This window comes from Bos indicus, chromosome 21 (assembly GCF_029378745.1).
Source record: "Bos indicus isolate NIAB-ARS_2022 breed Sahiwal x Tharparkar chromosome 21, NIAB-ARS_B.indTharparkar_mat_pri_1.0, whole genome shotgun sequence".
NCBI lineage: Eukaryota > Metazoa > Chordata > Mammalia > Artiodactyla > Bovidae > Bos > Bos indicus.
Genome location: NC_091780.1, coordinates 2,184,265 through 2,212,258, shown reverse-complemented (window position 1 = coordinate 2,212,258; position 27,994 = coordinate 2,184,265). Strand labels below are relative to the sequence as shown.

At 36.0% G+C, this 27,994-nt stretch overlaps 1 protein-coding gene across 3 annotated transcripts in view; it reads right to left on the bottom strand.

Annotated features, from left to right (window-relative positions):
- Positions 1-27,994, bottom strand: part of LOC109575459 (uncharacterized) — a 234,718-nt gene that overhangs the window by 188,527 nt on the left and 18,197 nt on the right. Inside the window, exons 5-6 of one of the 3 annotated variants that reach the window (XM_070775956.1) lie at positions 25,910-27,497; positions 13,101-13,150 (exon numbers count right to left, since the gene is read on the bottom strand). In XM_070775956.1, coding sequence (XP_070632057.1) covers positions 13,101-13,118 — 18 coding nt within the window. In that variant the 5' untranslated portion in view covers positions 13,119-13,150; positions 25,910-27,497. Of the gene's footprint in view, positions 1-14; positions 27,498-27,994 lie in introns of all 3 variants that reach the window. The other 2 variants (XM_070775957.1, XM_070775958.1) reach the window with 2 other exon arrangements.

Sequence of the window (27,994 nt, the reverse complement as noted above, 5' to 3'; positions counted from 1 at the left end):
CTCCAGTAACTTACATTGGTTTTACATTGCTTAGGTTATGATGGCATATAGTATTCACTTAGAGCACTCTCCTGTGAATGAGATTTAGCAGAATTATTAATAATAATTTTCATGAAAGTAAAATGGAAAAATAATTTTCAGATATATTTACCATGTACTGGGGTTAATCTGATTATTTTCCAGGTTCTGGTTTAGCCAATGCTTTAGTTCAGGATGTGGTACTGAAGCACAAAGCCTGCTGTTGTAAACAAGGTTTTACCGAAACACAGCCACACTCATTCAACTACATACTGTGTTTGCCTGCTTTTACACTGCAAGAGCAGAACAGATCAGCTGCAACAGAGATCACACATCCTACAAAACTGAAATTGCTTGTTATTTCACCCTTTACAGAAAAGGCTTACCAATCCATGGTCTACTTTAATGTACATTGAGGTAGTAACTTCATATAATTAAAACTTAGTTTTAAGACACTGGAGCATAAGTGGACTGAGAAGGCAGTTACCATATTTAGACTAAATTTTCTCATGAAAGCTGGCACAGAATGGAGGCAGCTCTACTCTGATTTTCCAAATTTGAACATAGTAATAAGTCAAGAGTTCCTGCTAGATGAGTCCCTGAATTTAATGGCCCTTTGTCCTCATGCTCTCTTGTTTTCTCCTTATACATCATCACCTCAGAGACCACTGTCATCACTGTCCTTTCACACGGGAGGTAAAGCCCTTGTTTTTCCATTGCCATGCTCTTCTTCCTATTATATTTAATAGCAGGATGGATGGATAGATGACACACAAAAGAAAAATGATCAGTAATGGAATCTGAATGATAACTTATGTATTAATAAGCTAGACAGATGATAGAGACACACAGATAAATTATGGAAGATAAAGTGATAGAGGATAGATCTATGGATAGATGACAGATTTATGATAGAGTAAAATGCGGTAGAACTTGAGAATCACTAATAAAAGACATTACAACACTAAAGTGTTTCTCAAAACTGAGCATTTCTGTTTCAAGAGAAATTTATTTATCTTCCATGTCCACGAATATTATTTCTAAATTTCTCATAAGATCAAGGATGGTAGTATGTTTTAAAAACAATGCAAAAACTACAACAGTTTCCTCTCTCCTGTATGATTATCATGGGAGTTGACATGAGACAATTATGTAAAAGTGAAAAAATATGCCATTCAAATCAAACACATATATTTGGAAGGTTAATTTCATATTCCCTAAATTCAGAGGTTGTAAGGTATATTTCCCATTTATCTTCAATTAAGAAATGTTATTTCAAGAGACGAATCAATTCTGTGTTAAGAGAACTCATATCAAATATTTATAACGCAACAAAATTCACGAAATATTCCATACCTCTATGTCTTGACCAGTGGTAATATTATGAATTAATTAAAATATTCCAATCTTTTTACTTCTGCTTTTCTAACAAAGTCATTCATTTACTCTCTAACTTAATTTATTGTAAATATCATGAAAGCAAACTTAGCCATTAAAAATATAGAATAATTATTTTCTGTATGACTTTCTGGGTAAGAAAACAATATAAATAAAACAAACCCCTGTCAAAAGAAGCTCATTTATTCAAAATTGTCAAAGGACACAGAGAAAAACACATAAAACAAACTGTTTAGTTAAGAACTCTTCATAAGCACCCTTTGAAAAGTAACAATCACATCCTGCTTTGCTAGCCTGAACTTTTGCTTCAACTACTTTCTATACTAACTACTCCCAAACGTTTTTTATTTCAATGAAGCCCAGAAAACTATGGAATATATCTTTAACATACTGGGGGGGGGGAGTAAAATCATAATTCTATATTAAGTAACTATATTCCTCAATAAAAAGGACTAAAAAGGAGACAGTGTCAGATAAAAGAAAACTAAGAAAAATTATCACTAGTACTGGTACTAAATAAAGTTCTTTGGGAAGATAAATAATGATAACTGAAGTAGACATGGATCTTCAGAACAGAATGAAAAGGATTAAAACTGGTTAATATATAGGTAATTATGAAATATTTTCCCTTTTAAATTCTTAAAAATAAATGTATCTATTTAAAACAATTATTCCATTGCCTATATCACTTGTAGTATATATGGCAACCCTAGCATACAAGGGGTAAAGACTAGGTAAATAGATATGTATATTTCCAAGATTCTTCTTTTTATGGGAAATGATTTAATAGTCTTAAAAGGTTAAAACAAATATATATAGTATTCCCTAGAAAACCACTAAAAAAAAAAGTATAGCTAAAAAGGAATTCTGAAAAAAAAATTAAAAGGAAGGCAGAGATGAGAAAGAAGAATAGAAAGCAGAAGATAGACACTGACAGGGAGTACACACTTAACAAAGAAACAATAAAAGAGGTGGACTTTTTTCCACTTTTTCAATAAATATATTAAATGAACATTGAATAAACACTCCATCAATGGTTAAAACATACTAAACAACTATACACCATCTAATGACAATATTTTATACATAAAGTTATAGGTTGAAAGATAAAAAGATAACACCATCCTAACAGAAAGCAAAAGAGAGCTATAGCAGTTATATTAATTTTCAATAATGTACCAAAGATAGGGACATTTCAAAATATAAGAGGGTCAATTTATAAAGAAGACATAATCACAGAAGTTTGTATGACTAATAAAGTTATAATTTACCTGAAATGAAACTGACAGAAATAAAGGGGACTAACAGACAAATCTAATCACAATTGATGACTTTAAACTCTACCTTTTCAGTAATTTACAGAATAAAGCACAATATCAATCATAGATATGAACAATACTATCAACCACTTAAACCCAATGGATATTTATAAAACACTACAGTCAACAACTTCAGAATAAATGCACTTTTTAAAAGTGTCTGTGGCATATTCACCAAGATAAACCATGTATCAGGCCAAAGATATTTAAAATAACTCAACTGATATAGAATATATTCATTGATCATAATGAAAATCAGAAATCCATACAATAAAATATCTTTGAAGAATAAAAGGAGTCATCACTGCAGATGGTGATGGCAGCCATGAAATTAAAAGATGCCTGCTCCTTGGAAGAAAAGCTATGACCAACCTAGACAGCATATTAAAAAGCAGAGACGTTACTTTGCCAACAAAGGTCCGTTAGTCAAAGCTATGGTTTTTCCAGTAGTCACGTATACATGTGAGAAGTGGACTATAATGAAAGCGGAGAACCAAAGAACTGATGCTTTTCAACTGCGGTGTTGGAGAAGACTCTTGAGAATCCCTTGGACTGCAAGGAGATCAAACCAGTCCATCCTAAAGGAAATCAGTCCTGAATGTTCATTGGAAGGACTAATGCCAAAGCTGAAACTCCTATACTTTGGCCACTTGATGCAAAGGACTGATTCATTGGAAAAGAACCTGATGCAGGAAAGATTGAAGGCAGGAGAAGGCAATAACGAGGATGAGATGGTTGGATGACATCACTGATTCAATGGACATGAGTTTGAGCAAGCTCTGGGAATTGGTGATGGACAGGGAAGACTGGTATGCTGCAGTCCACGGGGTTTCAAAGAGTTGAACATGACTGAGTGACTAAACTGCTTATCCAAGGCGAAATTATTAAGATTAAATTATTAAGTACTTCACATTTCAAAAACAATATTAAAGCAAAGGTAAAAATTTTGACTGAAAAGATCCAAAACTTTAGAAATTCAGAAATAACAAGATGGTGACAAAGGAGGTGCCAGAGCTCCCCTCCTCATACAGACACACAAAATGTACAGCTATACACAGAACAATTTATTCTGAAAGAGACTCAAAAACTTTCAGAAAGTAGGACAAATGAGAAAATACATCAAAACAGGTAGGGAAGTCTTTCCTTCCACATTCTTGGCATCAACCCCACCCTCAGCATAGTGCCTTACCATCAGGAAAGACGTCCCAACTTCTAGCTTCTCCCTGAAAACCAAAGGGCTGATCTACCAACAGTGGTGTTGGAGAAGGCTATTTAGAGTCCCTCGGACTGCAAGGAGATCCAACCAGTCCATCCGAAAGGAAATTAGTCTTGTGAGTTAAGACTCACAGGAGGGACGGATTCACAAAATCCCTTGCTCTAAAAACCATTGGAGCTTGTGTAAATGAGACAAAACAGTATAGCAAACAAAGAAACAGTTCTTAACAAGTATGCAAGCACTCACCAAGACTATCATCCCAGCTATCAGCACAGGGGGAACAAACAAAATTGCACATTTCAGTTTTCCCCTCTAAGAGTATCTGCTTGCTTTAAAGAGTGTGCTGCCATTTCCTTCTCCAGGGGATCTTGCCTGGAAAATCCCATGGACAAAAGAGCCTGGTAGGCTGCAGTACATGGGGTCACAAAGAGTCAGGCATGACTGAGTGACTAACACTAACATTTACTTTAAAAGCTGCTGCCTGAAGGTTGGTCTTCTAACTTAGCAGGTACTAGGGGCTGGCTGTGATCCTCTCAGAGAATGTGGAAGTGGACACCACTCCTCCCCACTCCACAGGGCTCTAAGTTCCTAGTATCTCCCTGGAAGGACCTTTTACCTATGTCTATACCCAAGATTTTGTAGGTTCTACTCAAGAAATAGGTCTCAAGACAATCAGTCATATAGCTAAAGGGTGTTCCATTCACAAATTCCACAGACTGTAGAAAACAAAGGGGCAATTCCTAGCTGGCTTTCCCTTAGGCTCAGTGCAAAAGCAGTAAGCAAAGTCACTCATCTCCCAACCTTTCCCTGAAAGGGTTTTATCTGCACACTGTTAAAGATAGAAAGATACACTGCATTCTTGGATTAGAAGAATTAATGTCGTTAAAATGACCACAGTACTCAAGGCAATCTGCAGATATAATGCAATTCCTATCTAAATATCAATGGGATTTTTTTGGTAGAACTACAACAAATAATTTTAAAATTTATATTAAGAAAAAAAACAACAACAAACAAACCCAAATAGTCAACAACATGGTGGTGGTGTAGTTGCTCAGTCGTGTCTGACTCTTTGTGATCCCATGGACTGCAGCCCTTCAGGCTCCTCTGCCCATGAGGTTCTCCAGGCAAGAATATTGGAGTGGGGCACAGAAACAACATAGAGAGCCAAGAAAAATGAGGAGATACAGGAAAACATCTGAAATAAAAGAACAACAGAAACTAGAAAGAGATCTTACTAACAATGAAGGTAAGTGATTTTCCTGAGAGAGAGTTCAAAGTAACGATCATAAAGATGCTTACCAAAAACAAGAGAGAAATGTATGAACAAAATAAGAATTTTAACTAACACACAGGAAAATTTTTACAGGTACTACACAGAAATCACAGAGCCAAAGAATACAACCAAACTAAAAAATGCAATAGGAGAGTTCAACAGCAGACTGGATCAAGTGAAAGGAAGAATCAGGAAAACTTAAAAGACAGTGAAGTGGAATTCATCCACTCAGATAAGTCAAAAGAAAGAATTAAAAAGTGAAAATAGCATTAAGGACTTACGGGATACTAGCAAACTATATGCGTTACAGATGTCTCAGGTGACACTAGTGGTAAAGAACCTGCCCACTGCAGGCTCAATCCTTGGGTCAGGAAGATCCCCTGGAGAAGGAAATGGCAACCTACTCCAGTATTCTTGCCCGGAGAATCCCATGGAAAAAGGAACCTGAGGGTCTATGGTTCACAGGATCACAAAGAGTCAGACATGACTGAAGTGACTTGGCATGCACAGAGGTCCCAGAAGAATATCGAGAGAAAGGAGAACAAGTGCTATTCAAAGAAATAATGGCTGAAAACTTCCCTAATCTAGGGAAAAAAGTCACATCCAGATTCAGGAATCCCAGAAAATAACTTCCACCCCCAAAAAGGAAGAAAAAATGAGAATTCAAAGAGATCACACCAAGACACATAATGAAATTGTCAAATGCTAAAGATTAGGTGAGAATCTCAAAAGCTGCATGAGAAAATAAGTTATGTACAAGAGAAACCCCTTATCACTATCAAGAAACATTTCTGCAAAAAACTTGAAAGGCAGAAGGGTAGGGGGTGATACATTCCAATTGAGCAAAGGAAAAAACCACCAATAATACTCTATTCAGCAAATTACTTCCTCAGAATTAAATGGGAAATAAAGAGTTTTCCAGGCAAACAAAAGCTAAATGAGTTCATCGCTACTAAATCAATCTTATATGAAATGTTAATGGGTGTTCTTCAAGCTGTAATGGAAGAATGTTAATTAGAAGGAAGACATACAAAAGTTTATAAAGCTCACCAGTAAAGATAAACATTCAGTTAAAATCAGATTACTCTTTTGTTGCAATGGTAATGGGTAAATCACTTTTAACTCTAGAATAAAGGTTAAAGAACAGAACTTTAAAGTAACTATAATAAAATAATTTGTTATTGGATTCACAATGTAAAAAGATGCAAACTGTGACATCAAAAACGTAACATGAAGGGGTAGGCATTTGAAGATATTATCAACTTACACTATTGTACATAAAAGATATTTTATATAAACTTCATGGTTACAACAAAAGACTATACTAAATACACAAAAAGATAGAGAGAAAGGAATCAAAGAATACTGTACTACAAAAAATTATCAAATCACAAAGAAACAGACCAAGACAGTGGGAAAGGAACAAAGGAACTACAAAACAGCCAGAAAACAATTAACAAAAATGGCAATAATAAGTCCAAACTTATGAACAATTATTTTCAATGTAAATAGATAAATTTTCCAATCAAAAGCTAGGGGAGGGGACATTCCTGGCAGTCCACGGTTAAGACTCTAAGCTTCCAATGTACGGGACACAGGCTCAATCCCTGGTTGGGGAACTAAGATCCCACATGCCTCGAGACGTGGCCAAAAAAAAAAAAAGACCTAGGTGTTATTGGGGTCTGTCCCTCAAGTGTCTGCCATGAAAAACTGGCTAGATGGATTTAAAAAAATACCCAACTACATACTGACTACAGGAGACTCACCTAAGCTTTAAAGAACTTCCATAAAATGAAAACAAAGGGATATAAAAATATATTTTATGCAAAAAAAAAAAAAAACTAACAAAGAATAGCTGTACTCATATCATACAGAAGAGACTTTAAGCCAAAAGCTGTAAGAAGAGAAAAATAAGGTCACTACATACAAGGTCAATGCATCAAGAGGATATAACAATTGCAAATATTTCAACCCCAACATAGGAACACCTAAATGTATGAGTACATGCTCAGTCACTCAGTTGTGTCCAACTCTTTGCAAACGCATGAACTATACCCATCAGACTCCTCTGTCCATGGATTTTCCAGGCAAAAATACTGGAGTGGGTTGCCATTTCCTCCTCAAGGGGATCGAGCTTGCATCTCCAGTGTCTCTTGCACTACAGGTGGGTTTTTTTTTTTTTTTTTTTAACCACTAGCACCACCTGGAAAGCATGTAAATACATAAAGCTAATACTAACAAATCTGAAAGGAAAATTACACAGCAATACAATAATAGCAATGAACTTCAATATCCCACTCTCAACAATGGATAGATCATCCAGATGGAAATAATCACTAAAAAAGAACATTAGACTTATACTAGACCTTACATATTAGGCCTTACACAAGATTGGAAAAGCAAGTTTCATTCCAATTTCAAAGAAAGGTAATACCAAAGAATGTTTAAACTACTGCACAATTTTGCTCATTTACATGCTAGCAAGGTCATGCTCAAAAATCCTTCAAGCTAGGTTTCAACAGTATGTGAACCAAGAAACTCCAGGTGTACATGCTGAATGTAGAAAAGGCAGAGGAACCAGAGATCCAATTGCCAACATCCACTGGATAATAGACAAAGCAAGCGGAGTCTAAAAACATATCTATTTATGCTTCATTAACTATGCTGAAACCTTTGACTACCTGGATCACAACAAACAGGAATACCAGATCATCTTACCTATATGCAGGTCAAGAAGCAACACTTAGAATCAAATATGGAACAATGAGACTGGTTCAAAATTGGGAAAGGGGTATGTCAAGGCTGTACACTGTCACCCTGCTTATTTAACTTATATGCAGAGAATTTCGTGCAAAATGCCAGGCTGGATGAACCACAAGCTGGAAATCAAGATGATGGGGAGCAATATCAACAATCTCAGATGGGCAGATGATACCACTCTAATGGTAGAAAGTGAAGAGGAACTAAAGAGCCTCTTGATGAAGGTGAAAGAGGAGAGTGAAAAGTTGGCTTAAAATTCAACATTCAAAATGCTAAGATAATGGCATCTGGTCCCATCACTTCATGCCAAATAGATGGGGGGAAAAGTGGAAACAGTGACAGACTTATTTTCTTGGGCTCCAAAATCACTGCAGATGGTAACTGCAGCCATGCAAGAAAAGATATAACAAACCTAGACAGCATATTAAAAAGCAGAGACATCTCTTTGCTGACAAAGGTTTGCATAGTCAAAGCTATAGTTTTTCCAGAATTCATGTATGGATATGAGAGTTGGACCGTAAGAAGGCTTGAACACTAAGAAATTGATGTTTCTGAATTATGGTGCTGGAGATGACTCTTAAGAGATCCTTGGACTGCAAGGAGATCAAATCAGTCAATTCTAAGGGAAATCAACCCTGAATATTCCTTGGAAGGACTGATGCTGAAGCTCCAATACTTTGGCTACCTGATGTGAAGAGCCAACCATCGGAAAAGACCCTGATGCTGGGAAAGACTGAAAGCAAGAGGAGAAGGGGGTGACAGAGGATGAGGTGGTTGGATGACATCAGTGACTCAATGGACATTAATTTGAGCAAACTCTGGGAGATAGTGAAGGACAGGGAACCCTGGTGTGCTGCAGTTCATTGGGTCGCAAAGAGTCAGACAGGAGTTAAAAACTGAACAACACATTAGATCAGATGAACTTTCGTAGATATTTATAGAACATTAGAACATTCCTTTTAACAGTACTAGAATAAACATCACAATAAACTGTGGAAAATTCTGAAAAAGATGGGAATACCAGACCACCTGATCTGCCTCTTGAGAAATCTGTATGCAGGTCAGGAAGCAACAGTTAGAACTGGACATGGAACAACAGACTGGTTCCAAATAAGAAAAGGAGTACAGCAAGGTTGTACATTGTCACCCTGCTTATTTAACTTCTATGCAGAGTACATCATGAGAAATGCTGGACTGGAAGAAACACAAGCTGGAATCAAGATTGCTGGGAGAAATATCAATAACCTCAGATATGCAGATGACACCACCCTTATGGCAGAAAGTGAAGAGGAACTAAAAAGCCTCTTGATTAAAGTGAAAAGAGGAGAGTGAAAAAGTTGGCTTAAAGCTCAGCATTCAGAAAACGAAGATCATGGCATCAGGTACCATCACTTCATGGGAAATAGATGGGGAAACAGTGGAAACAGTGTCAGACTTTACTTTTGGGGCTCCAAAATCACTGCAGATGGTGACTGCAGCCATGGAATTAAAAGACGCTTACTCCTTGGAAGGAAAGTTATGACCAACGTAGATAGCATATTCAAAAGCAGAGACATTACTTTGCCAACAAAGGTTCATCTAGTCAAGGCTATGGTTTTTCCTGTGGTCATGTATGGATGTGAGAGTTGGACTGTGAAGAAGGCTGAGCGCCGAAGAATTGATGCTTTTGAAGTGTGGTGTTGGAGATGACTCTTGAGAGTCCCTTGGACTGCAAGGAGATCCAACCAGTCTATTCTGAAGGAGATCAGCCCTGGGATTTCTTTGGAGGGAATGATGCTAAAGCTGAAACTCCAGTAGTTTGGCCACCTGAGCTGACTCATTGGAAAAGACTCTGATGCTGGGAGGGATTGGGGGCAGGAGGAGAAGAGGACGACAGAGGATGAGATGGCTGGATGGCATCACTGACTCGATGGACGTGAGTCTGAGTGAACTCCGGGAGTTGGTGATGGACAGGGAGGCCTGGCGTGCTGCGATTCATGGGGTCGCAAAGAGTCGGACACGACTGAGCCACTGAACTGAACTGAACTGAACTGAGAATAAACATTCTTCTCAAGAATCCATAGAAAATTATCTAGGATAAATCATAAGCAAGGTCACAAAATAAGTATTAATAATTAAAAATTGAATCATTTCATGCATCTTTTCTGATCACAATGATATGAAACTACAAAACTGAAATTGAAAAATTCTTAAAATATATATTAAGTCATGTGCTGCTGAACAACTGTGAACAATTCAAAAGAGACATCAAAAAAATCATGACACAAACAAAATGGAAACATAATATACCAAAGCTTATGGAATGTAGCAAAAATAGTTATAAGAAGGACACTTATTGTGATAAACACCTACATCAAGGGAAAAAAAAGATCTCAAACAAACACTACACCTCAAGGTACAAAGGGAATGTACTTCAATATAATAAAGGCCATAAAAGACAAGTCCACAGCAAACATCATTCCTAACAGTGAAATGCTAAAAGCTTTTCTTCTATCAGGAGTAACACATGGATGCCCACTGTTGAATTTTATTCATCGTGAGCCCAGAATACACACCATGTAAAGGACAGTCATGTCAGTAAATTGGGACTACTGGACAGTCACAGGTAATATACAAATATCAACTCTAGATGGATTAAAGACCTGAATATAAGATCTGAAATCATAATTCTCCTAGAAGAAAACATAGAAGGTAGATTCCTTGGCAGTAATATTTATTTGATACCAAAAGCAAATACAACAAAAGCAAAACTAAACAAAACAAGTGAGACTACATCCAACTACAAGTTTCTGCTCAACAACGAAAAAAATCAACAAAGTGAAAGGCAATCTATAAAATAATACAAAATATTTGCAAACCACATATCCAATAAGGGGTTGATATTCCAAATATACATGGAAGTCATAGAACTGAAGAGCAAAAATATAATAACAATTTTAAAATGAAGGATGTAAGTAGATATTTCTTCCAAAGACATAATAAAAATAGCCAATGAGTATATAAAAAGGTGTTCCACATCTTTAATCATGAGGAAAATGCACAATCAAAAGCACAATCATCCCACACCTATTAGGAGTTACGTCTATTATCAAAAAGACAAGAAATAACAAAAAGTGGGCAAGGATACAGAGAAAAGGGAATCCTTATATTGATACTACTTACTGGTAGGCATGTAAACTGGTATAACCAGCATGAAAAATAATATGGAGGTTCCTCAAGAAATTAAAAATGTAACTGTCATATCACCTAATAATGCCACTTTTGGGTATATAGCCAAAGGAAAAAAAATTCACATAAAATTTCACAAAATATAATCTCAAAGAGTTATCTATACTATGTTTATAGCATCATTATTCACAATAGCCAAGGTATGCAAACAACCTAAGTTGTTCAATGACTTGAACGGATAAAGAAAATACAGGTATGTATGTATATATATGTGTGTATATATACACACATATTTGATGCAATATTACTGACCCTTAAGAAAGAAGAAATTCTTGTCATATGTTACAATGTGTATGAATCTGGAGGACTAAGTGATATAAGTGATATAAGCCAGACAGAAAGCCAAATCACTCATGGTTTCATTTATATATGAAATCTGAAAAAGAATAAAGTCAAACTCATAGAAACAGAATACAGTGGTTGTTGGGGACTTAGGGGTGGGAGAAATAGTGAACATTGGTAAAATGTACAAACTTCCAATTGGAACAATAAAGTCTGAGAAGTTAATGTATAACATGGTGATTATAGCAGGCAATGCCCTATTCATTGTACAATTAAAATTCATGAAGACAGTAAAATTTAAATGCTCTCTCACACACAAATATAAAAAAAAGTATGTTAGGTAATGGTGTTCTGATTAACTCAATGGGGGAATACTTTTATGTTGTATACATATATCAAATCATATTAAATATCACTTACCATTTCAATTGTCAATTACAACTCCATAAAGTTGGGAAAAACTTCAGGAATATAGATTTCTTAAACAATATCAAACAAAAGTAGTAGCAACTAGCACAACTAAGCCCTTATGATTCTACAGGCAACAGAGAGCATTTCCTGGTCCACTGACATCATTTCCCTAAATATCAATAAACCTGAAGACAGACTTATACTCCTATCAGTCCTAGTGCTGCTCCTCTGTCCTTTCTTGCTGCTGCTGCTAAGTCACTTCAGTCGTGTCTGACTCTGTGCGACCCCAGAGACAGCAGCCCATCAGGCTCCCCCGTCCCTGGGATTCTCCAGGCAAGAACACTGGAGTGGGTTGCCATTTCCTTCTCCAATGCATGAAAGTGAAAAGTCAAAGTGAAATCACTTAGTCATGTCAGACCCTCAGCGACCCCATGGACTGCAGCCCACCAGGCTCCTCCGTCCATGGGAGTTTCCAGGCAAGAGTACTGGAGTTGGTTGCCACTGCCTTCTCCCTGTCCTTTCCTATTCAAATTCAAAAGGGTTAACAAAGTGGAAGTCACGGTTAACTGAAATTTATGGAACATTCACATGGAACCAACATAAGAGGGAGGATCCAGAGAGTGATCCTTTTCTAATTTCCCCAATTTGGCTATTTTTATGGGTTTTGCTATTACTTATTTTAAAATAGACTGAAAGAGTTACTATCTGTATGCCTACATCTCAAAAAAAATCATTAAATTCTATGTTCTTTCAACACTGTCAAACACAAGAGACTGCCAAATAACTCAAATAGCATCACGTCTATCTAAAATAACACTATCACTTCTTTACTGTTATAGTCTCTCATTTTTGTGACCCCCTTCACTCATTCCTTCATAAATGTGTTTATGTCACAAACCAATTAAACTCTTATTTTCCAACATTACAGGAGAAGACAAAGTGATAGAAAAAAATCCCTGTCAAGTAGGAGCTCATTGTATACATTTCAGGAAAAAGAGACAGCATAAGACATAAAATAAATCTGAATTGGTATGTGTATTCATAAGGATACAATTACAAATTTAAGAGTAAATTGGCAAGCTAAAGCAAATAGGACTCAATACATGCAGCTATTTACATTAAGGCACACTGAACAATCCTGAGATACTTCAGATCTGAGTGCCATTCAACAGCATTCTCATGCCCAACTTACCATTTTATCATGATCCATTCTGATACTCTCTCCAAACAGCACTTTATCCACTAAGAGAAGGGGATATGGGTAGGAATTATGAATTCACATTATAAATGTCAGTAACTATGCATCAACTAGACAATTTAATTACTATTGCTATTCCAAAGTAAATCAACAGCAATACTTTTTCTGAAGGTAATAAGGTCAGAAGAATTCTTAAACCTACTCAGAACAGCTGATTAAGTCAAAAGGAAAGTAAGAGGAGGAGGGAAATCTCCTGTTTTGGTGTCCTTTTAGAGACCAACAGTCTCTGACAACTTGGTCAGATCGCTGCTGACAGGGCATTTTCCCCATCTTCACAATCACCATAAAGGTGAATTTTCTTATTCTTTTGGACTCTGTGAACCTAACAGCAATGTGGCAAAAAGCTCACATACAATTCCCATTTTCTTTTCTTTATTATCTTTCTCAGTCTCTTATTGAAGACAAAGATTTTTCTTCCCTGCCCATCAATAGTCTGTATACATTTGTTCAGCACTCCTCAAATTTCAACACTAAACAAATGAACTGGGTCACAGAGATGAATATAACTATCATACTTGGAGAAAACACCCATAACACTTCAGGCATACAGATACAAAAGGGAAGGACTTTTTAAAGTTAGGAAGTTCAAAGACATAAATATAAAAAAAGTTCTCACTGAAATCAGCCACATAGACCGTACTGTGTTGTTCCTTCTCATGACTGAAAACCATCAATAACAGACTACATGCCACAATTTAATGTCTTAGTATTGATCTGTTCACAGTCCCTTTTCAAGATCAGCTTCTCACTTTCAAGGAAACTTTAAAACTAGAAAAGTTTATGTTACAGAGAAAATGAATACTTTTAGGGATATCATATACTGCTTAAAAGAAGCAATATTACAACATATGTTGATCCTATCCAGAGGAAAAAGTCTACTATCTATACAGCTTCTTATTTGTAAGATTTGGATTGTTTTTGTTTGAGAGAACATGGTAGGAAAAAAACAGGATACCTCTTGCTACATGCTACAGAAGCAGAAAGGAAAAAAACAAAAGGCTGCATCATACTACTCCATAACAATGAATGGAGATTTATAACTCAACCTGCAATTTTCAACATAAAGTCTAATTCAGCAAATCCTTGATTCCCTAATATTAAATCTGTACTTGTGCATTCCAACTCAGCATAAGATACAGTATCTATGATTTCTCATCCATCACTACCAAACTCCCAAAAACATTCTCAAAGAGCTGCCTCATGTGGGGGTCTCTATAAACTCTTACTTTCCTTGCCCTTTAAGTGACTGGCTAAATCATCAAACTTTCATTCATCCAAGCACTAAAGTATTTTAAATACCACAGTTACAATTATACACCTGTTATATGGTAGACTCTATGAGATAATAAATGGAAAGCAAAATATTAATAGGAAAACATCCCTGTCAAAAGGAGCTCATTATTTCTAGTCTATTTAAGCAGACACAACAATAAAACAAAATCTAGTAACTGAAATGTTAAGAGACCTAATAAAGCATGCTTTATATTAAATGGTAGCAATTTAGATAGTTTGGGCCAAAAAATTTCAGACTCATTTCCAAACCACTAGTTAGTAATACAATAAATTTCTGGAAATATTCCAGATTCAATTGGGAAAGATCATCATCCATAGTCCTGTCTGCTCCTCGACATTAATGACGTTACTAATACTTACTATCCTCTAGAACAGGAGTACCCAACCTCTGGACTAGTACTTCCTGTCAGATTGGAATCAACATTAGATTAGAAATAAAGTGTACAATAAATGTAAAGCACTTGAAATCATCCTGAAACCGTCCCTCCAACCCTGGTCCATGGAAAAACTGTCGGCCATGAATAGGTCCCTGGTGCCAAAAATGGCTGGGGACTGCTGCTCTAGAACTATCATCTAAAATGTGGATTCAGGACACCTTAACCTTGGCCTTGTAGCCTTTCCCTTCAAAATTTTACCTTCTCTACATCCCATCTGACTTTGCTTCCTTGATTCCTAGCACCATCTTTTATTCACTTGGCCCCTCACCCATTATTCCTTTTTCCAACAGTCTTTTCTCAGTATCTCACAAAAGTCAAAATCTCTGAAACTACTGCACAGCCTTGCCTTGATGAGACATTCTTCCATGGCTAAAGGATACAGGAACAGATAGACACAAGCGGAACTGCAAGCATACAGTTGCATGAAGGTTATTACGGTAATACTGATGGCTTGTAATGAAGACAATCAGTTCTACATGTATATAATGTGGAATTCTGAAGGGATCTCAGCCTGTACAACTGACATACATCCTTACTTTATCATGATTCAAGCAACCAATTCACAAGATATCACCATGTGTCTGTACCAGACTGACACTGGAATTACAGGGCAAATTGTTGACTCAGGGGGATCCTTTGAATTGGCCTTGACAATATTAAAAGTACTATTTACCTTTCCCTTTCCATATAGCACTTTTAGTAAAAATCAGTGATCTTCTCATTTCCAAACTTAACTGTGCCTTACAGTGCCATGCAAAGCTAACTGCTATCCCCAGTATTCCTTTTACAAATTCAATCTTTGTTTCTCTTCATGGACAATACAATCTTTTGGTCTTCAATGACCCTAGCCACTGCTGACAATCTCCTTTATTGGATGGCCCTGATTAACTCAATATCTAAATGCTAGCACATACAAGGCACAGTCTTCAGGTGAATACATTCCTATTCTTACATATACTTCATGCCTAGATCTCCTCCTTCCCTGTGGCCATAAGTAACAATCTTGTATTGATTAATCCAAAGTAACATCTCAATCCCCAATTCCCCCCTAAGCCCCAGAGTACTATTTCTACCATAAAAACCAGTACCTTAATCTGTGGGATTAATAAAAGGCTGGCAAAATATATCTCTTTCTTATCATGCATTCTAAGAAACCCAATATTCTCTAGAATAGTAAATGGTATTCACTCAGGTGCTAAGGCCCTGATCTTATTTCTCCTATTTGAATTCTCTTCTGATCCCACCCAGAATCATTCAATATTTTATCAACACTTTCAAAACACATCCTAAATCTCAGTAATTCTCAACACTTCCATGTCAACAAGCCTAGCACACCACCTTTCACGTGATTATTAAAATAACCATGTAATTTGCTTTCTTATTTCCATTTTTTTCACCACAGTGATCTTCATGCTATCTACCTTGCTTGAATACATAAAAATACAGAAAACTTAAGTACTGTAGAAGTCAGAATTTAAAACGTCTGAAAGACAAAAGCAGTTGGTATTAACTATTAATAAAATACAGCTACTGAACCATGCAATGACTCTTGCCTCAAGGACTATGTGAGAACATTCTATCTTGAAAAATGCTAAATGAGGCATTATGGGAAGAAATTTTTAGAGTCTATAATTCTTGAAAATAAATATTGACTTAATTATGGAAAAATTTTAAATAAAGACAACAGGATTTGTTTTATAATCCTCTATGATGAATTCCCAAGGATATCTTAAATGGCCAAATAAATGTGGAGGCAGTATCTTCAACCAATTATATAGTTTGCCTTGAAATTAACTTAGTGTCCTATGTTTGTTAAACCAAATACCCCAAGAATCACAGTCATGGAATTCTGCATAAATGATTTATCAGAGAGTAGTAAAAGTCAAGAAATATGGAGACTTGAGAGGCTACAATCTTCTTGAACTTTTCCTAGACTAACTCATTCTGCTCCGTATGGGAGGAAGAGGCTCCACTGTGACTGGAGACTCCAAGTAATTACTGGGCCTCTTTTTAATGAGGAGTCCCTGTGTGCTATGGTCACCCATGTGTTTATTCTTCTTTGTATCTTCATTCCATGTTTTCAAGCAGCTACCCTGAAAGGTACCTTTCCTCATGAAAAAGATCCAGCCATGTTGCATCCCTGCCCTCTTCTCCAAGATAAGGACATTACATTTACTTTTAAATCAGAGACTGAATTCTCTTTGGGACTACTCTTCGTGTATTAAAAAGTGTTTGGTATCACAGCTAACATCCCTGAGAATAATTAAATAGTAAAATGCTTTCCTGTTATCATTTCCTATTTAATTTTTTAAAACTTCCTTCATTCTATGAAATTTTAAGGTTTTGCTAGATTGAGACTGAATCTATGAATTTGGTAAAAAAAAAAAAAAATGGAAGAGGATGTGTTTTAGTCAGGCAGATTTCAAATTTTCCAAGATATTCTTGTTATAGGTTTGAAAGCCCCATATTTATATTAAAGTAATAACAAAATGTCCTTAGTCCCTGGACTGTCTTCAATTGTTTCTCCTTGTTTAGATGACAATTTTCTTTAATGGTAATTCATTTGCCTGTTTATTTTGCACATTCTTTTAGCTCACACTTCATTTGTTTACAATCAGTAATTTGGCTTCACTTCCATATTCCCCTTAAAACATAAGGACATTTACTGAGCCTCTGCTACAAGACTGTCATCAGAGACTAAGTACAAAGTTAGAAATAGAGAGCAGGGAATACTCATGTGACCATTTTAACCAATGCCTTACGTAATGATACCTCTGTAAATATACTGCATTGGTTTACAATTTATAAATCAGTGTAACATTTCCATTACTGACTTGTGCCTCAGGACCAAGAGTCAGATTTTGAAACTCATCATATTCAGGATGATTAAGAACATTTCATCAAATTCCACCAGGCCATTTTTCAAAACTCAGAATATCTTTATTCTGGCATAAAACTTGGAATTATGACTGGTAGATTGCTTATACTTCCTTGGTTACTTACAGAGAACACAGAATTTAGCAACATACAGATTTTAGCCAACATAATCACTGTAGTCATCTATACACAGTACCACAGAGGACTGGAGTTCACTTGCCATCAGGCTCAGACACCAGATTAGGTTATGGAAGCCTAACAAAGCAAACAAAAGTAGGGAGGAACAATGGGAATGTACCATCTATATGGAATATTGATCTATAGCAAATCTGAACCTGGACTCCTTAGTCAGTTCAAGAAAACAGGTGAACATCTTGAATGTAACAGAGGATCCTTTCCTAGGTCCTCAAAGGTGGAGAAATTACAGAAAGAAACATTTTAGAACTGGTGAAATCTGAATATAGACTGTATCTTAGTGTAATATATTTGTACTACTGATCAATTTCATGATTCTGAGAAACATACCAAGGTTAATTTAAAAGGATGCCCTGGATATTACAAAGTGAATGCTGAAGTATTTGGGGTTATTTAGACATATCTGGAACTTACTCATAAGGGATTCTTAATATAAGAACAATAATTGGGCAGGTAGAAAGTTAAAGAAACAGGGAAGGAGAGATGGGGATGAAGGGAGGAAAAACTAGAAAAAGAACAAAACAATGTAGAAAAAAATCTGGGTGATGTGTATATGGAGGTTCTTTATAGATCTCTGCAATTCTAAATGTAAAATTATTTCAAAAATAAATTCAGAAAAAATAAACACTGGTATAAGATATACTTAGGAAGTTTGTAAACCCCCACAAAGCGCTACATTTAGAAGAGGTCAATGGTTTCTACCTCTGACAACTCTTGTGAATAGAATTGTCACTATTTTTTTTTTATTCATTGCCACTTAGTATTTACATTTAAGTTAAAAATACCATTTTCATCTATTAGACTGGCTAAAATGTTAAAGGACTGATAATATCCACCATGTACAATTTTTATGGAAATTAGCACTACCATTTCTCCATTTATGTTTGCTGTCCTAGAAAACATTTCAGAGCAAATTTACAGTATCTACTAAAACTAAAATATGCAGAATTGATGGTCCAACAATTCCACATCTAAAAATCTATCACAGAATTAGACCAATTTTTATATATAAAATTATATACATGACAGAATTATATGCAACAATAAAAACAAAGTTGACCTGCATTTCCAAATGAAGAAATGGAAAATTAATTATAATATGTACTTATACAGCCAATGGAAACTCTGCAGATAAACTCTATTGGTTTGGAAAATTTCTGCAAAATATTAAAGAAAAAATAAAGTTGTAAAACAACAAATACCGTAATGATGGCATACTTGTAAAATAAACTCAACATAAACTTAAATATAGACAAATTACTGACCTCTATACCACAAACAGTCAACTCTTATCACTCCTACAAAGTAGGAATGTAGGATGAAGGATAAATGACTACAGTCTAAGTTGTTTAATAACCCTTCATTCTTGGATGCCCAGTTTCAACACACTAGGTATTAGGCTTGTACAGTGAGAGAGGTTGGGCAATGCAGTTAGTAGTTCCCTGATAAGACAGTGCATCTGATATTCCAGAAGTAGATAAAACTTTCAGTAAACACAACTATCTATCTATATTAAGCCCACTTAGGTGAACATCAGAGTAACGTGGATTTAAAGGAAAACCTCGCGTGTTTTTTCTAGTCCAGTCGCAAAGAAGAAAATGCCAGTATAGCCAAGAAAATTATAGAACTATTTCTCTACAAGATTGCATTATCATGGCTCAAAATGTCAACACAAGGATCTGGCTCTCCTTATACAACCAGAGTTGTGATGGGATCAAGATCTTAAATTCAGGTATGGGAAAGATGACAACTATAATCAAGAATCAGATCCTGTTCTAGATGAGACCTAGTAGATTCAATAAAGAGGAAAACTGGAGAGGTCTATTGCAGATAATACAAATATTTTAACAAGATCTTGTTTGGGACCCCTCTAAAAACTGTGAGCTTCTGATTCAAATAAGGAACAAAGTATCTTATAAATGATACCAAAACTGGCACAGGGGAGGCACTGTAAAAGCCTGGCTATTACCTGGGACAAGACTACGGTGTCCATAGGGTTGCATTAATTACATTTATCAGACACAAATCTCACACTTGTAAAGTAAAACATGGATAAAAAAATGCAACAATGTAAATACAACAATAAAGAAAAACACAAGATATATTCAGAGCACAGAGAAGTACAAACAACATTTCAGGCAATTAATTCTCAAAAGCATGCCAATTCTATTCCTGAGTATACATATATAAAAGATGTGCCCTTTGGGATATAAAGATGCAATAATGTCCAAAAGGGGGAAATAATGACAACATTTGAGTGCTGTGGATGGAATCACTGCAGAAGATATCTACGATCCTCTTGTCCACATGTTCACCACCTGGGAGAGTACAGAGGAAGAGATGGCAAACGAAAATAAACATCAGGTTATCACGCAGCCAGGCCTCATGACAGATGGGTATCATCTTTATGCCAAGATTTAACTGGTACTCCATGGAAAACAACTTCCATCATCCTAACTACAAAAATCTATCTCCTAACTACAAACACCAGGTGTAAGTACAAAAATGATGAAACTGTAATTTTCTTTCCTCAGCTCATTTACTGAGACCCTGGTACCCATCTTGTATTCAAAATTATTTCCATGCCATTCAACCACACATGCATTCTTTGAAATACCATTTCCAATGTAACTTCTTACTGCTAATTTATAAACAGAGTTAAAAATAAAAAAACAACAGCACAACCAAAAGGTAATAATGTTTTCTATGAATTCCTTTTCATGGAAATCTCTCCAAAATCAAAACCCATTATCACAATATCCACATTCTCCCTGCTGGTGCAACTTCTGATGGTCATAACTGCAAGAAAACTCTTTGTATTTTAACTAGTGACTTCATTAAGTGTTTTTCATTAACAAGAGACAACTCAAAAATCTGAGGTTAAACTCAAATAATCACAAAGCTCACTCACCTAGAGCCAGACATCCTGGAATGTGAAGTCAAGTGGGCCTTAGAAAGCATCACTACTAACAAAGCTAGTGGAGGTGATGGAATACCAGTTGAGCTATTTCAACTCCTGAAAGATGATGCTGTGAAAGTGCTGCACTTAATATGCCAGCCAATTTGGAAAACTCAGCAGTGGCCACAGGACTGGAAAAGGTCAGTTTTCATTCCAATCCCAAAGAAAGGCAATGCCAAAGAATGCTCAAACTACTGCACAATTGCACTCACTTAACATGCTAGTAACGGAGAAGGCAATGGCACCCCACTCCAGTACTCTTGCCTGGAAAATCCCACGGACGGAGGAGCTTGGTAGGTTGCAGTCCATGGGGTCGCTAGGAGTCGGACACGACTGAGCAACTTCTTTCACTTTTCACTTTCATGCATTGGAGAAGGAAATGGCAACCCACTCCAGTGTTCTTGCCTGGAGAATCCCAGGGACAGGGGAGCCTGGTGGGCTGCCATCTATGGGGTTGCACAGAGTCGGACATGACTGAAGCGACTTAGCAGCAACATGCTAGTAAAGTAATGCTTAAAGTTCTCCAAGCCAGGCTGCAGCAATACGTGAATCGTGAACTTCCTGATGTTAAGCTGCTTTAACCAGAGATCAAATTGCCAACATTCACTGGATTGTTGAAAAAGCAAGAGAGTTCCAGAAAAACATCTATTTCTGTTTTATTGACTATGCCAAAGCCTTTGACTGTGTGGATCATAATAAACTGTGGGAAATTCTGAAAGAGATGGGAATACCAGACCACCTGACCTGCCTCTTGAGAAATTTGTATGCAGGTCAGGAAGCAACAGTTAGAACTGGACATGGAACAACAGACTGGTTCCAAATAGGAAAAGGAGTATGTCAAGGTTGTATATTGTCACCCTGCTTATTTAACTTATATGCAGAGTACATCATGAGAAACGCTGGGCTGGAAGAAGCACAAGCTGGAATCAAGATTTCTGAGAGAAATATCAGTAACCTCAGATATGCAGATGAGATCACCCTTATGGCAGAAAGTGAAGAGGAACTAAAGAGCCTCTTGATTAAAGTGAAAAGAGGAGAGTGAAAAAGTTGGCTTAAAGCTCAACATTCAGAAAACGAAGATCATGGCATCTGGTCCCATCACTTCATGGGAAATAGATGGGGAAACAGTGGAAACAGTGTCAGACTTTACTTTTTGGGCTCCAAAATCACTGCAGATGGTGATCGCAGCCATGAAATTAAAAGACGCTTACTCCTTGGAAGGAAAGTTATGACCAACCTAGACAGCATATTAAAAAGCAGAGACATTACTTTGCCAACAAAGGTCCGTCTAGTCAAGGCTATGGTGTTTCACGTATCGATGTGAGAGTTGGACTGTGAAGAAAGCTGAGTGCTGAAGAATTGATCCTTTTGAACTGTGGTGTTGGAGAAGACTCTTTAGAGTCCCTTGTACCTCAAGGAGATCCAACCAGTCCATTCTAAAGGAGATCTGTCCTGGGTGTTCACTGGAAGGACTGATGCTAAAGCTTAAACTCCAATACTTTGGCCACCTCATGGGAAGATTTGACTCATTGGAAAAGACTCTGATGGTGGGAGGGTTTGGCAGCAGCAGGAGAAGGGGACGATGGAGGATGAGATGGCTGGATGGCATCACTGACTCAATGGACATGAGTCTGAAATGAACTCCGGGAGTTGGTGATGGACAGGGAGACCTGGCGTGCTGCGATTCCTGGGGTCACAAAGAGTCGGACATGACTGAGCAACTGAACTGAACTGAAATAAATTAATAAATTTGCCAAACTAAGCTAAAAGTAGCCTACATAAAAATGCATTCCCAGTTTGGATTCAGATTTCTTCCAACTATGATAGATATCTTTGGAACAACTAATAAATTTACATGAGGATTTATTTTAAAATATATTAGATTCTAGTTAATACTAGGCATAGGAAATTGTAGTTATGTGTTCTGTACACATACATAGGCCCAAAGTATCGCTGTATTTCTAATTTTCAAAATTTGGCAATGTTCTGATAACTATTAGTTCTAGTTGCTAAATATGTGAAAGTTTATTACACTCTCTTCTGTCTTTGAAACTTTTTATAACAAAAACTGGATAGTTCTCAAAAAGCTACCCAGGAAATTGCCATGACTCCTAGCAATTTTATTTCTAAGTAAAAACCCAAAAGATATGAAAACACAGACTCAGACATTTCTATACCAGTGTTCATAGAATCATTGTTCAATGTGGATAGCTACTAGCCCTATTATTCAAAGTAAAAGAGCGGAAACATCCAAGTTCATCAACAGAAAAAATGTGGTTTATACATAGAAATCCATAAAAAGAAAAATGAAGTTCTGATACTTATCTTGCTCTCAAATTTTATTTCCCTTAAGGAACCAGGGATCCTAGGAGAAATGGTGGGTTTCACACTGGGGTTAAGATAAGAACAAAATGAACCTGGATACTGTTACTAGAGAAAGGATAGGGACATGTTGAAAAGACAGAGGCCAAATGTAGGACAATTCAGGAAAAAAAAAAAAAAGTAGTGTAGTGGAGACCCATCTTTATCTATAGTGTAAAGAAAATATCCATGAGTCTACACAGAAATGAGTAACTGAAAAACTGAATGGGGGAGAATGGACAACTCCCAATTGGACAACTTCACATAATAAAATGTAGGCACAGAGGAAACCAGAATTGAAAGACACATGTACCCCAATGTTCATCACAGCACTGTTTACAACATCCAGGACATGGAAGCAACCTAGATGTCTAATAGTAGATGAATGGATAAGACTGTTGTGGTATGTATACACAATGAAATATTACTCAGCTATTAAAAAGAATACATTTGAATCAGTTTTAATGAGGTGGATGAAACTGGAGCCTATTATACAGAGTAAAGTCAGTCAGAAAGAAAAACACCAATACAGTATACTAACACATATATATGGAATTTAGAAAGATAGTAACAATTACCCTATATGCAAGACAGCAAAAGAGACACAGATGTAAAGAACAGTCTTTTGCACTCTGTGGGAGAAGAAGACAGCAAAAGAGACACAGATGTAAAGAACAGTCTTTTGCACTCTGTGGGAGAAGAAGACAGCAAAAGAGACACAGATGTAAAGAACAGTCTTTTGCACTCTGTGGGAGAAGGCGAGGGTGGGATGATTTGAGAGGGTAGTGTTGAAACGTGTATATTATCATATGTGAAGTGGATCGCTGGTCCAGGGTTGATGCATGAGACAGGGTGCTCAGGGCTGTGCACTGGGATGACCCAGCAGGATGGGATGGGGAGAGAGGTGGGAGGGGGTGCTCAGGATGGGGACACATGTACACCCATGGCTGATTCATGTCAATGTATGGTAAGAACCACTACAATATTGTAAAGTAGTTAGCCTCCAATTAAAATAAATAAATTAAATAAATAAATAAAAATAAAATGTAGACTTGACAGATTTTCTTAAAATTATGATTTGACAAGAAACTTCAATACACACTAAAATTAGCATATCAAAGTATGATAAAGAGTACTGGCATTATCTTTCACAAAAGATACTTATTAATTACAACACTAAGTAAGTAAAGCTACATCACTAGTCATAAAGCACTGTTAACATTTGTTGTTGGTTAGAACGTCCGACTCTCTTGAGATTCCATGGACTGTAGCCCGCCAGGCTCCTGTCCATTGGATTTCTTCAGCAAGAATACTGGAGTGGGGTATCATGCCCTCCTCCAGGGGGTCTTTCAGACCCAGGAATGCAACCCAAGTCTCCTGCTTGGCAGGTGGATTCTTTACCACTGAGCCACTAGGGAAGCCCACTGTCAACATTATATGATCCCTAGTGATTTCCTTGGAGAAGGAAATCACAACCCACTCCAGTGTTCTTGCCTGGAGAATCCCAGGGACGGGGGAGCCTGGTGGGAGGCCGTCTATGGGGTCGCACAGAGTTGGACACGACTGAAGTGACTTAGCAGCTAGCAGCAGCAGCAGTGATGAACTGAGAACTACATCACTTTCATAGTATTTTTGCCAAAAGTGTATAATTTCAAACTCAAAGGGAAGAAAAAAAAGCACACAAACCCAGATGCGCGTGGTTCACGTATTTTGTAGATTCTCCAAGTGTTAAAAATCAAGAAAATCCAAGCAAACTGAACACCCGTCCCAAATGAGAGATTAAGTAGACTTTGACAACTACATGCAATGTTGGATACCACTTTAGATGTATAAAATTATCAGTTGATAATAACACATCAATAGACATTTACTGTTTTTTATAACTGTATACCGCAGATGAAAGATGTTTACATAAGTAGTTGGAAAATATTAAAAACACAAACGAACAACAAAAGCCTATGTAGTTCCCTGCAATATTCATGGAGGTATAAAGTCATATATCAATATAGAATTAAAAACTAAATAAGGCTAGTATTTCCTGTTTTCCAGTCTACATGAAAAAACACTCTAAACAGTTTTGACAGAGCTAGTAAAGCAAACACAAAATAAAGTTCTGTGTTTAGGACTATCTTCTCAGAAAGTGCCAATAAAATAATGATGGCTATAATAGGGGCTATAAATAGGGCTATAAAAGAGATAATATAAAAATAAACAAATTGTAGTTCACCTATTCATTGGATACAAAGATTTTCATTTTTAGAAAAATTCAGTTATGTTATCTTAATCAATAATTAAAATGGCAAATATGATCAACTTGAAAACAAAATATATTTTATTAAACCTGTCACTAAATTTGATGAAAAATTCTTAATTAAAAGGAGAAAAAGTTCCTAAGATGACTCTTAAGTACTTAAAAATTAAAATCATGAGTTTCAATGAAATTGTATTTAAAAAATATTAAAGCTGATTTACATATATTAATATGGAAAAAAACTAGTTTTGCAATCCCTATCACTATATTAACAAAACTATGAAATGCCTGGGAATGAATTTTAAAAAGAAAGCTAAACTAGCAGTATTCCAACATAACAATTTGATTTTAGAAAAATATAAAGACATACCTTGTTGTTTGACAGGAAGACTCAATTTTAAAGAGATCTAGTCTCTCCTAATTAATCTATTAAATTGTTGCAAATGAAATAAAAACTGCATTTTTTTTTTCCAACTTGTAAAGTAATGTTAAGCATCAATTGAGAGAAAAAATGCAAGTGTTGACAGGGAATATTCTGAAAAAGAAGAGAAATGAGACAGAGCTCAATGGAATAGAAGATTCATCAGTAATTTTAAAGTAACAATAGAAAGTAAGGCAGACAAATAAATAGAAATTCAACCAATTATATGTCAGAATTTCTATGATTACGGTAGAAGTGAAGTTGAGTTGTAACTACCTAAGTCAAGGTAAACAATTTGAATATGTAATGCTTTAAAACCACAAGTAAGGATAAATGGAAAGAGAAATAAAATGGCAAAACATCTGATGGAAAAAAACATAGATGAAGAAATGATACTAATACAAACATGCTTTAAAGAAAAACACAAAACTCAAAAGGCATAAAACATAGTATGATTATATTTTAATACACAACCAAAATACAAAACACCACAGTAAATTGACAGCAATAAAATATGGTATTTCATTTGCACTACACTTAGACATTGATATACCAAGGAAAATGAAAGGAAAAAAAAAAAAAAACAGAGCAAATGAAAGGAAAAAAAAAAAAACAGAGCAAAATGAAATAATGCAAGAGACTGTAAGGATTAAGCATATATGAAGATGACAGACTGAACAGTTACAGAAGAAAGGCAATTTCTTTGTAACATCATATTGCCAAAAAATAAAAATGTAACATTTATACAGTTTTAGGAAATATATCCACATAAACACTTGTAGATAAGATTGATGAAATCCTGTCTATATAATGGGGGAAAATCTATTTTACTTTGGACTCGAAACTATAAATTTTGGGTATCCTTAGTCTTCACAGTTTCATTGGAATTATTTCAACAAATTAGTTGGATAAATTTACAATTTATATATAAACAACGCTTACTGCATAGAAAAATCTGTGGCTAGTATATACAGATCCCCCAAAATGCCATGAGTGTTAACTGATCAATAAACCCACAAGATGTGCACAAAATTTCATCAATAAGTAGATAACACAGAGGTGGGAGAATCAGAGGAGGAAAAACAGCATTTAAGAAGTAAAATGTTACACTTAAAATTTTCCATATCCTTTGAAATCTTGAAAATTGTGTTTTTTATGAATCAATTTTAAATTTCCCTGTGATAAATGAAAATTTTAAATATATGCACTAATACTTCTGGGAGCAATGAAATGAAGCTTTGACATTACAAAGTCCTGAGCGTCTTTGTGTAACAATGTCTCCATCATTCAAGCTCCTGAGATTCAGTCCAATAGCAACAATGAAAACAGTCCACATGCCTGGTTACAATTCTCTCCAATATCACCCTTTAAATTTGAGCCTTCTCAGCCTGTTTTTATGATCTACAGGGAGTGTCTGTTGCAATACAATAATGAGGAATTGCCATACGTTATGAAGACTATTTTCTGGTTTTATGGAAGATGGTGGCAGAATCAACAGTATCAGTTTTCCTACGTAGTCATCACTTGAGAGGACACACTGGGGAAAAAAATGGGTAAAGGTTAGTAGCACACTTCATTTCATTACATAAAATGAAATGCAATAAATAGCTATTCTAATATGAAAAAACAACAAGTCAATCAAAATTTGCTTTGGAATTCTTTTAACAATGAGAAAGCCAGGTATTGGTAGTCTTATATCTTGCTTCTTATGTTGTCTCCTCACATTGTCTATGCTTCCTTTTTATTACTCTTTCATCTACAGATCACTCACTCATGATATCATGCAATCTACATGGCTTTCTGTATAAGAAACATACCAATACCTAAAAATTGCAATGAAAATAACCAAGAAACTTAGTCCATTTGATAAGAAAAATAGTAACTATATTAAAGATATAGAGGCTACAATGGAACTTAGGAAACATTTAGTTCCTAATCCATTACTCTGCTGCTGCATCGCTTCAGTCGTGTCCGACTCTGTGCAACCCCATAGATGGCAGCCCACCAGGCTCCCCCGTCCCTGGGATTCTCCAG